This window comes from Jaculus jaculus, chromosome 7, assembly GCF_020740685.1.
Source record: "Jaculus jaculus isolate mJacJac1 chromosome 7, mJacJac1.mat.Y.cur, whole genome shotgun sequence".
NCBI lineage: Eukaryota > Metazoa > Chordata > Mammalia > Rodentia > Dipodidae > Jaculus > Jaculus jaculus.
Window position 1 is genome coordinate 105,440,884 of NC_059108.1, and position 12,189 is coordinate 105,453,072.

The 12,189-nt window shown below is 42.5% G+C and overlaps 1 protein-coding gene across 1 annotated transcript in view; it reads right to left on the reverse strand.

Annotated features, from left to right (window-relative positions):
* Window positions 1–12,189, reverse strand: part of Trim9 (tripartite motif containing 9) — a 95,905-nt gene that overhangs the window by 14,626 nt on the left and 69,090 nt on the right. Inside the window, 2 exon segments of the mRNA XM_045154332.1 lie at window positions 7,463–7,601; window positions 10,477–10,634. Coding sequence (XP_045010267.1) covers window positions 7,463–7,601; window positions 10,477–10,634 — 297 coding nt within the window.

A 12,189-nucleotide genomic window follows, 5' to 3' on the forward strand; every position in this document is an offset into this window, starting at 1 on the left:
CCAGGGGTGGACGGATCCTGGAGTAGGGGTCTAGCTAATGGCAGAGATCTTTGCTTGAAGGAAGCAGGCAAGATTTATCAAAGCAAAGATCTGCTATGATTTTACTGATTTCTTTTGGTTTAGGAGGGGAAAAAAAAAGGCTACTTAGATGGTGTAGGTAGTGTGTTTGGATCACTATGTATTTCTTTTATTTGTTCATCATGTGACATTTATTGAACATATATCATGTTTTATATACTGTTTTAGAATTGGGCAGCTGGGAAGCATGAAGCTGGCAGAAGAGCTGATCATAAAAAAATGAATAGTCCAGAGAAAAATCTCTGTCTTTTATTATTGATAAGCTGTTATGCTTTTAGAGGTGGCATTTTGACCAACTCCAACAAGAACAGAACACTTAAGACTTCTAAATATTTGAAATACTAAAGCACTAAGTATTTAGAGGGTTGTTTGACTAATTTGGAAATGCAAATTACAATCTTTCAGATGTTATTTTAGGGATTCAAAGAGGAAAAGCAAACTGCCAGGAGTTTCTTATGACAGTGTGTGCCGGTCCAGCTTCCTCTGTGTTCTGGTGCAAATCCTGGCTGTCTTCCTCTCAGGCAGTGAACAGCCTCCTGACTGAGCAGCCATTGGGCCCTTGTCCAACAAGATGGCTGTATTTCTGAATACAGCAGAGCAGGCCGTGTCATCAAGAGATGCATAGGCAGTGTTACAGATGCATTCCAGTTCATTACAAAACAGCCAAACAAGAATTTGCTTTTGTTGTGAAGATTTTTTTTTTTAAAAGAGAGAAAGCAGTGAATGAAGAAGGAGGCTGTTTTCTTAAATGATCTAATAAGCAACCAAAGTCACAATTATGTCCAACTGGTACATAATTTATGACAAAAAGTGGTATTTTAAACTGTCTTAAGTGTGCCACTAATTGCAGCTGAGAAGTAAGAAACAAACAGGTTTTGAAACCTCTTTTTACAAGGATGATACAGCTCTTGCCACCCCTAAGATGGCTGCATACCTCCTCACCAAGTCCTCCATTCCACTTTAGAACACCATGGCATTATTTATAAGCAACTATCATCTGAAGAACTGAAAATCTGCATTTTAATTAGATACACATGCTTCCAAAGGACTGCCTGCTCCTCACAGTGCCAGCTGCAAAGCATGTTCCCTAGACCCCAAAATAGGGATCTGGGTCCAGTTCAGTCCTATGGAACATTTTAGGAAATTTCTTGGGATATCATGTATATGGTCAAAATGAAAAGACTATTTCTTCTCCATTCTGGGCTGTGAAACTTATCAGTATGTGTTTCACTTTCTACTATAAAATTTATTCAACTTTGACCAATTATGATTCCCTTGAAGATTTTGTCTTGGAAATGCGTGTTCTAATTATTTTTGGAGAGGCCCAGATGGTCTGGGTGGGCCAGGAAAAACAAGGTAGAAGCATAGAAAAACATCTTTGGTGGATCGTGTACCTTTCCTTATATGACCCTTTACCAAATGCTTTTTTGGTGTGTGTTGAATTTTCAGCATTATAGGTATGAATTTTGACCCACCAAGGCCCTTGGAGGAAGCAGGTAGTATGTGATGTCTCTTCATAACATCTTCTGAAATACTGGAATAAGACACCACAGAGATACTAACTGTCAAGAACTTGGAAGTTTTTTGCTTTAAGTCCAGAGTTTTACAGATGAGAACACTGAATCCCCCCAAAAGCTAAGGGACCCACACAAACCACTTCCCAGATGTGATGGGATGGCAGGTAGACTTAGGCACGATCAATTCCTGGTGCATACGATTTGGGAGTGACAAGGCTACTGTTGCTCTTTTTTTGTCTCAGAAATATATAAAAGGCAAAGTTCATGTCATGGGACATGGGTACATGATAGGGGCCATGGGTACATGCTAATGGTATTAGGAGTAACTAAGGAGATAACTTCGTATCAACCACACTGTACTGTATTGAAGATGAATCTTTTCTGCTCTAAATAGGATTGGTCCCTGGACAGTGGTGCTTAGGAATTAAAATGCAAATAAATCCTCCTCCTCTGCTGCCTGTGGTATTCTAGCTATAGGGGTTGGGTGGGTGAGGGTATTCTCTGCTGCTGTTCTTCCAAGAGGTTGTTTTCCCTCATAAGGCTACAGCTTCTATTACAGGGGAGTGGCTGGCTGACCCAGGGTCATTTATAAAATCAAATCTTCAAAGATTCTGAATAGGTGTAACTGAGGCCATTTAGCATTTGGATGAATGGAGGTAGAAGTCTGTATTCTGTCTATGTCACCAAATGGAAGAGGCAGTGCGAGGCTGTGTATAATCAGATTAGATGTGGGCAAGGTGGCTACTGTGGACATTTAACTAAGGATGAGCTGGAGGATTTATTTGCTTGGGACCTGGAACCTGTACTTGAGACCTGGAGGGCCAGGAAACATCTATGAATAAATAGCTCTGTGGTAGTTTGGGCCAAGCACAGTTCTGAGCCCCAGATTTCATCTCTAGTAGATTTCAAGGATCACAGTTATATGCCTCTGACAGTCCCTCTTCTTGGCAGGGAGGGACCCTCACTGTAGCCAAGAGTATCCATGGGAGTATCCACTGGGAGAAAGAGGCCTATTTAGGTGAGTGGCTTGCTTAGGACGGAGGGAGCTAGGGGAAATACAGAGACTCAGGGCTACAGGGGCTTGGATAATATGCTGGAAATGACAGGTGTTTCCATACCTCCTTCAAGTAGCTTTTTTTTTTTTTTTTTTAAATGGAAGTCCAAGATGACATTTTTAAGGCATTCAAGTCTTACTTCTGGCTGAGAGGGCAAGGCAACTACATGAATTTGAAGCTTTACTGTGATAAGATGATTTTAGACACAAGTCAAATTAGGACGGTTTCCCCTTTCTTCCCTTTGGCTAAATGCAGAGAATAGCTTTCTAACATCAACACCAAAAATGCATTACACTGTGTCCAGAAGCTGAAAGAACTGGGTCTCTCATCTTACTTTAACCTCTCAGGAGTGCAGTTTCTCCCTGTGGAGTAGGAAAATTACACTGTCCCTTTGTGGTGTGTTAGAATAATGGCCCATCCAAAAATGTCCACATCCAGGCTCCCAGAAACTTCTGAGCTCATTCCCTTTCAGTGTGATAGACACTTTGCTGATGTGCTTCCATTATGGCTTTTGAGATCCAGAGAGTAAGCCTGAGTGACCCAGGTAGGACCACGGTGATCACAAGGATCCTCCCATAGAGAAAGCAGAAGGACAGAGCCAAGAAGACACAGGAAGATGCAATGCTGCTGGATCTCAGGATAGAGGCAAGGGTCAGGAACCAAGAGAGGCAGATGATTGCTAAGAAACTGAAAATGGCAAAAAAAAAAAAAAAAAAAAAAAAAATCCTGGAATGTCTGCAAGCAAATGGTCCTCCTCACCTCACTTTCAGCCTAATAGGATTCTAAGTTCTGGAATTCTAAAGTCATAAAGAAACGTGTTGATGTAAGCCATGATGTTTGTGTGTTGTCTTGCAGGTATAAGAGACTAAGACATGGGTGAGTCATTGACTGGTACAGCAGTAGGGCAGGGAAGGGGATCAGGTGCTGGTAACAGGCACAGAGGGGTAGTGTTGTCTATAGTCTACTTAACTGCCCTGAGGTGGGCAGGTTTATTTTTTACCTATAGGATCTGATCATAACATATGGAATGGACAGTTTTTATATGATTCTGCTGCTATCCTAAAAATATTTTTTCACTCTCATGTTGCTGTCATTCTTCATGGAAGGTTTTGATGGACAATGAAGAAAGTTAGCAGCAGCTCAACACAACATGATGAAATGTTAATTGTGATAGTTTGTGTTTTTGCTTATTTCATGGTAATTCCACAAAGTCTTCCAAAATTACTCAATGTCACTCTACTGAGGGCTCTAGAGAATTTATTTATTTATTTATTTATTTTGTTTTTTGAGGTAGGGTCTCACTCTGGCTCAGGCTGACCTGGAAATCACTATGGAGTCTCAGGATGGCCTTGAACTCATGGCAATCCTCCTACCTCTGCCACCCGAGTGCTGGGATTAAAGGTGTGTGCCACCATGCCCGGCTGAGAATTTATTTTAACGTTCGAGATGAGAATCCTCCTAGCATGTGCTCTGACTTACTTAGTCAGAACATTTGCCACAGTAAGCTCTCTTGATTTGGTGGGGGCATGTCTTTTCTCAGTTTCTCTGATTATCTTCCTTGCTCTATGGTGTGAACAACTTCAATTTATAATGATTTCTTGCCTATTTTCTATTTTTTAAAATTTTCTTTTTTTTTTTTCTTATTTTTTTGAGACAGGATCTCATATAGTCAAGGCTGGCCTCAAACTTGCTGAGTAGCTGAAGATGAGCTTGAATTCCTGATCCTCCTGCCTAGCCTTCCCAAGTTCCGGGATTATAGGCATGCACCACCACATCTGAGTCTTCTCCAATGTGTTGCTGTGGTCTTAGGGAAAGGCCATGAGCTCCGTAGAATTTGGAAATACATTAACAAATATAACAATGTATAACTAATACATTAACAAATAAGCTAGACTTTGTGGGGTTTTTTCCTACTTCTCAGAGGTCACTGATCATGGTTGCAAGATGTTGGTCTGCACTGTACAGTGGGAAGCTTTCTTCTAGGTGGTGAGAGGCACCATAGCTTTTAGGTGACTGCACAAGTTGCCAGGAAGTTCAGGGAGGAGCAGTGAAGCCCCTAGAATCTAGAACAGACACTGTACTCTGTGCATCTCTGCAATGCTGGGCTCAGCCGGCTTCCTGGCATAGTTGTGGAGCTCAGCTGCAACTTTTGTGTTCATGTGGGTGTAGATTCAAGGAATACGGAGTTTTTGAAGTTTTTCCTTGCATACAATGATTCTTTCTACATTTTACTCCTTCCCTGACCTCTTCTCTGTGAAGTCTTCCCTTCTCTTTAGATCACGTTTTTTCTTTCCCATAAAATATCTTGTAACTTATTTCAGATACCTATTAGGAGTGAAATGATCAGAACAGCACTTCTATGACAATAGAAAGCATTTATTTTTAGAACAATCTATCTGCTAGTTGTAGTTCAATCCTAGGTAGTAGAATTTAGCTGAGATGATACACTGCAATGGTTCATGTGGTCTATCCAGAAAGCACTTTGGGAAGGGGCTGATTCTTGCTTAGAAGAACATCAAAGATCCCCAATATTACAATACCAAAATGAATTACCCACTGCCCTAATACCAGCAAAGAAAATGTCTAAACTTTCCAGAAATTTTAGGAAATAACATGAATAAAATATAACTGAGATGAATTTATTATCTATCTACTATAGCATTTTATTACTCATTTATAAAACAGAAGGATATAATTACTTAATGCTATAGGTGTCTCTACTGGAACAGGTTGATCAAGTCTCTTGAAAAACCACTATCCACTGTATTTTCCCTTTCTTTCTAAATCTTGTGTCACTATGTGGCTGAATTAGAATGAGGGAGAAACAAATAGAACAAACCAAAGTTATGGAGAAAGTATGTGTGCAAACTTTATTTCATCATGAGAAAATCATTTCTGTGCTATAACAGAGAATGCTGATATCTACATGATGATAGGGATTGATTTGTATTCAGATACATACCTTATATTTGCACATAATAGAAAATTCATGGAGGAAATGAATTTCTACAGTACAGTTTCTTTGTTGGTAGAGAATTTGTTCCATTAATTTCATTTAGAAAATGACCCCCGATTCTGTGTCTGTAGTACCAAGGACTGCCGTTCCAAATCCTGTAACTTATTAAATGAGACATCAGGATCTCATGAACATTAAAAAAAACCTAAAAAATAAATGACACCTTCTTGCAGTAGGAAAGGTCAGGCAGAAGTGCGCATGTTGCTATGTAACTGATTTTAGTAGGACTTCCACAATACAGAATGGAGAGGGAGAGGTTTTGTATAGGTTTGGCTGTGAATATTAGTGACACTGCCCCACATTTCTCTCTGCTCTGCTGGTGTGCACATCCCTTTTTAATCCAGCCCCCTTGTGTTCACAGGGGAAACACAGCCAGCACCATCAGTGTTCTTATGTATTGCTTCTAGAAAATAACTGTGGGAGGGCCTTAGCAGTTAGCACAACATTTTTGGAAAAGAGGTAACAGTTCTCAAATGGATAGGTCATCCTGAGAGAAGCTGCTAAAATGGCAATTCTGGGGGAGGTGCTATCTGCCATGCCATTGTCACCTGTGTGGGATTAGATGACATGGGTGCGTTTTCCCCTCAGCAAATTCTTATCCTTAAATAGCTTCCCTCACACTTGAAACTGCTCCCCAAAGCATTGCTTTTACAGCTAGGACTCTTCCCACTCTTGCTGTGGGATTCGAGGTTGTGCTTGTTTTTAACCATGTGTACTGTTTTAGGAGTGACTGACACATGCTGAGGTTTGTGAAAAGTGGGAGCACACCACAGTTCTTCTGGCTAACATCCTGAACTTGAATGAACTCAACACAAGTAGTTCTGCAGGCCAGGTATGGAGAATGTCAGTGGGGTGAGAGGTGGCTTCCATGATTAAAATGACACCCCACAGTTTCAAAATGCTTTTGCACCAAGCCACAAAACCTCTTGTTAAAGGTTTAATTTCACGTGTTGTGATTGCTTTTAAAGTAAAACCATTAAAAGCCACAGAGGTTATACTTGGCCATCAAATTCAAGCCTCTTTTGAGACAGATTGGCTTTGATGACCAAAATATTTCAGTATAGCCAAGAAGCAAAATGTTCTAGAGATAATTATGTACAATGGCCCAGGGAGCCTATCCGCCACTAGAGGGAGTAGTGAAGATGCATTTGGCGAGGTAAAGCAGAGTAGCTGATCGCTTCCTGTTTGGTGCCCACAGGAAGTCTCCATCCCAGTGCTGGTGGCCCGGGCTTTGGGTAGGAAATGGAAGCAGTCCGAGCGAGCTGGTTAAGCCAGGAGTGGGCAACAGGCCCTCTCTGAACAGCTCTATTACCCCACACTCACTGGGAACTTGTTCAGTCACACAGATCCTCAGCTGGAAAGAACTACGTCGCCCCCTCCAGGAATAAGCAAGAACTACAGAGGCATTGAGAATTAGTTGGGCAAAACTGGCCACGGATGTGGCTCTGTGGAGAGTGGGAACCTGTTCTAGAGCCTAGGTACATTTGTCTTAGACACCAGTGACACCTTCAGGCCTTCACGTTCAGCTTCTTCAACTGTAGCTTATTTAGAGCGTTATCAAAGGGAGCCGATGGCCCAGCCATTGGCACTGCCGATGTGGAATCTTTGGTCTGCTCACATCCACATCCCATGGGCTCTCTAAAGGCAGAAGAACAGCGGCTCTGGGGCTGGCTGCAGAGCAAGTCATGGAGGAAACACTTCAGGAATGTGGGCACTGGTGGGGTTACCTCCAGGTTGCCAGCCACGTTAGATGCCACGCAGTTCTCTCTCTGAGGGATACTGCTGAAGGGCCTTACCCTCAGACGTCTGGAGAACCAGTGTCTTGCTGTATGGGCTGACTCCTGTTTTGTTGAAGGCCTTGACTCGAGCATTATATGTGCTGTTGAAGTGAAGGCCGTCCACTGTGCACATTGTCTCTTTTCCAACATACACTTCCTGTTAATAAATAAGAGGATACTACTTACTGTGGAGCCTGTGAGAACATAAGAGGTGTGTTGCCCATTGGTTAGGAGCCACGACGCTGGCAACAACCAGTTCTGGATTTGAGTCCTGTGAAATACTGGGTCGTTTAATTCATCAGTTAAAGCCTCAGCTACCTATCTGTAAGAAGCAGTAAGACCTACCTTGTGAGGTGGGCGTGAAGATTATACATTAGTGCAGATGGCTAGCATGGAGATTTGTAGTTAGCAAAGGCTTGGTAGCTGAATGAATGGTAGTTACTAGCATCTTGGGCTTAAAAAATTTTAATTGGGTGTCTATAGTTAAGATTATCCCTATTTGTTTATTGGTTTTTCAAGGTAGGGTCTCACTCTGGCCCAGGCTGACCTGGAATTCACTATGTTGTTTCAGAGTGGCCTCAAACTCAAGTCAGTCTTCCTACCTCAGCCTCCCAAGTGCTGGGATAAATGGTGTGAGCTATCATGCCCAGCACTAGATTATCCTTATTTATATTAACTAGGCATTTATACAGAATGTTACAATTTTACCTATCCATATAGTTTGTATACACATGTTTGAAAACATGATAACATGGAATGATCTTGAAACTGTGTTTAGAATTCCATGGATAACCTCAGGAACTGTCACAAGCATTATGCTCAAAGCCATAGGAATAGAGGTTCCTATCACACTATAGAGGGAAGAGGGAGGAAAATGACATTTCAGAGGCTTAAAATAAATCCTAGCATAATGCATCTTCAGCATAGGTTGGGCATTTGCTTTCTCTTCAACTGAATACTTTGCAAATTTATGCTGACGTAACAAGTAAGGGCAATTTGCATTGAAAGCACAGCTTTAGGATGATAACTCTCTGGTGGTCTAGTAAGAAGATGGGGGTCTTGGATTGCCAATAAATTCATTACAACTGCAGCAGTTATGAACACCTGAAGATTATTATATCCTCTGCTTCTGAAATTTTATGTGCATATGAATCACCTGTGAAGCTTACTGAAATGTACTTTCTGATACAGATCTCTGGAGTAGGGTCTGAGATTCTGAACTTTAAACAAGTAACTAGGTGAAGTCAGTGCCAGGGGAGGCCTGCATCTGAGTAGTGAGGCACAGAATAATCCAAAGAGTCCTGGGCTGAGTGGTTCATAAAGACATACCCTACCATACAGGTGACACCTCATGGTAGCCTTGGAGTAAGAGGAAGGTACCCGGATGTGAGAGCAATGGCTTGACTAGAAGGGACCAGACAGAGTCAATGGCTTCCATACTGTCCTGGCTTAAGGAAAAAGAAGGAGCCAACTGGTGCTAAGATCTAAGTCTAATGTCTAGGAAAGGATAATGGGAGCATGGAAGAGACAGAGCCCAGTTGTCAAAGAAATTAGGTATTTAGTTTAAAGCACATTAAATGTAGGGCTGTTTCAGGGTGGAGAATTCTACATAGGTAGAAATCTAGACCTGACTCTCAGATGAGGAGCGTGGGTGAGAGAGATGGACTGGGGAATAGTTGAAGAGGAAGAAGGTGCAACAAAGCCTGAAGTGAAGCCTAGAATATGCAGTCGGGTAGTAAAACCAGAAAAAAGAATATAGGCCTTGAAAAAGAAATAAGCACTGAAGAGGCAACGGCAGAGATAAGAAACTGACCAATAGACAAGATGCTATTTCCCCTCCTCCATCCAGTCTGCATGACACCAGCTGCAATGCAACCAAGGCACTTATACTGGAAAGGAAGAAACGTCATTTTTCCATGCTGATAAATCAGCACATATGTAAATAAAAGGGCTTCCCTATCAAAAGAGAGAATCTTTGTCTGTCAGGAAAATTTAGAAGACAGGTCCCTGACTGAAAGTACTTAAATCTAGCAGAGGGCCAAACACATTCAAAAAAAGGAGGCTTTGATAAGCTTTGTTCTTGCAAACCAGTGGCCCAGATTTGGCCACTGAGCTTTGTCTTGTGGAGTATGGGGTTTGCTTTTGCACAGGATCCTCTCTTCATCACTGCTGCAATTTGTCTCAGTACCTAGAAGGCTGCTGCCTTAGGTAGTGCCAGGCATGGGAGCTCCCAGGAGAGAAAGGCCAGAGCAGACTGAGTTGGAACAGGTAGAAAGGTATGTGTGGGAAAGAACAGAACACATAAAGTCATGTGTTTGAGAGACTCACATGTAGATGGGTAGCCACACACGCAGATCACCAATCTGTGGGCACCATGGCCATGTCTTATCAAAACATCAGCTATCCTACCTTCAAAGGGAATCATGAACTTCCCAGTGGGGTTAGGAATCTTGTGGGAATAATAACCTGTTGGTACCCATTCTGTCTGGTGAAAGGGACAGAAAAAAAAATCAGAACTGGAGCAAGTGCTAGAAAAACTTCTTAACAGGGATACCTGCAGCAGGAGAGCTTGCCAACTAAGCATGTCAGTCCACGACATTCAAAACAAACCTTAGACAATGGTTAACAATATTTTTAGCAATGAATCACGGTGGTAGTAACAACAGCTCATTCTGGGGGCTTACCATGTATTCAGCAGCAGGCTGAGAACTACAGGTGGATTATCTAATGTACGCTAAACCTTAAGGCATGATATACTTGCTTTTTGTCATCATCTTTCTTCTTTGCCATTGAGGACCTAAGCCTCAAAGAGTAAGAAATAGGTTCTGTCACACACTTAAGCGGTCTTTTAGGAAAAACAGGATGGTATATGAGACCCCTTTAGCCATCTTTGATGATGGGAGAAGGCAGGCAGTCCTAGCCAAGGTCCTAGCATCCCCAGGAGAAATAGGGGGAGCCAGGCCAGGAATGCATAGCAAGTCCTCCGAGGGAGTCACTGGCTTGGGTTAGGAAATAGTAGGGCGTATGCTTACCCGGAACTGACCACCACTTCCATCATCCAGCTCCAGAATGTATCCTTCGGCGGCCACTGTGGACAGAGGGGGCTGCTTCCAGGACAGCGTCGCACTGTTGTTGTGGGTGCAACACTCCTCCAGCTGAAGGATGGGAGTTGCTGGGACTGGAGAGGAAGCTAAACAGAAATTCACACAACTCTAATTTCTGTCAGGTTGCAAATGTTTCAGTCTCTTGAAATGAAAAACTTCTCCCGATACACCTGTACTTAGATGTCAGCCCAAGAGCCAGCACAGGAATTTCCCAGAGTGATGGGACTGGTTCCTGAAGAACAGTAAGACCTTGTTCTAAGGTCATGGTGGCACTTCCCACCTTAATTGTGGTGCCTAGAGGGGATAGGCACATTCACAGATCCACACTGTTCTTATTACCTTCTGTATTGAAGGCATGTTTCCTAAGGGACTTTGTTTGTCATGAGGATTGGAATTCCAGCAAGCCCACTGAAATTTATTTAACCCATGACATGCTGAAATCATGCTAGTGATTTTTTAATTTTTTTTGTTTATTTTATTTATTTATTTGAGCACAACAGAGAGAGAAAGAGGCAGAGAGAGAGAGAGAGAATGGGCGCGCCAGGGCTTCCAGCCACTGCAAATGAACTCCAGACGCGTGCGTCCCCTTGTGCATCTGGCTAACGTGGGTCCTGGGGAATTGAGCCTCGAACCTGGGTCCTTAGGCTTCACAGGCAAGCGCTTAACCGCTAAGCCATCTCTCCAGCCCTGCTAGTGATTTTTTAATTGATTTGCATGTATATACATGTGTGTGTGTGTACATGGTGTGTGAGTGTGTGTATACATGCTTGGCATGGTGTGCATATGGAGGTCAGAGGACAACCTCAGGGTGTTTTTCCCTTTCTTCCATCCTTTTGAGACAGTGTCTCTCTTGCCACTGCTGCTTGAGAGCTTTTGGACCTTTCTGGGCTGCCCATTTCCCTAGGTGCATTGGGATTACAGACATGCATGACACTTTTGTGCATGGCTTCTTGTGGGTGCTGAGGAAGATTGGACTTAGGTTGGCAGATTGCAAGTAAGCACTTTTAATTACTGAGCAATCTCCCCAGCCTGTGCTAGCAATTTTATCACACACTTTAGGAGATTTAAATACCAGGGTAAAAGATAGAGACTAATGATTTGCAGAAATAGCCTGAAAATAGCACACGTGTACACGCACACACACATACACACTACTCTCTACACACCCATCTATCTATCCATTCTCCATCTCCCTACCTATTGTCCATCCATCCATCCATCCAGTAGTGATTCTCTAGATCTTGTGACCATAAACAACAATAGGTTTCTAAAATTTGGTGTCAAGTGACACAGCAGTGATATTTCAGTTTTGAAACTGCCGAGGAATACAGTATTATATTCTCAAGGCAGCTGTTGCTTGGAAACAGCACGAGGTTAAGTCCACTGGTTTTCAGGTACAGAACACCTGTCTGTGAGCCTAGGAGAAATCCAGCAGCACAGGGGCACAACAGGAAGCAAGCGGCAGGTGTCCTCACAGCTTTGTGAAAGTCTGTCATGGTGTTACCACTCATGACATTTCCCCTCCACATTTATATAATGAAGCCTTATATTACTTAAAACTTCAAGGTAACTGAACCTTCAGTTGGTTGACAATCCTAGGTTCTAACATATAGCTTGAGAGCCATGTTTTTACCAATTTAG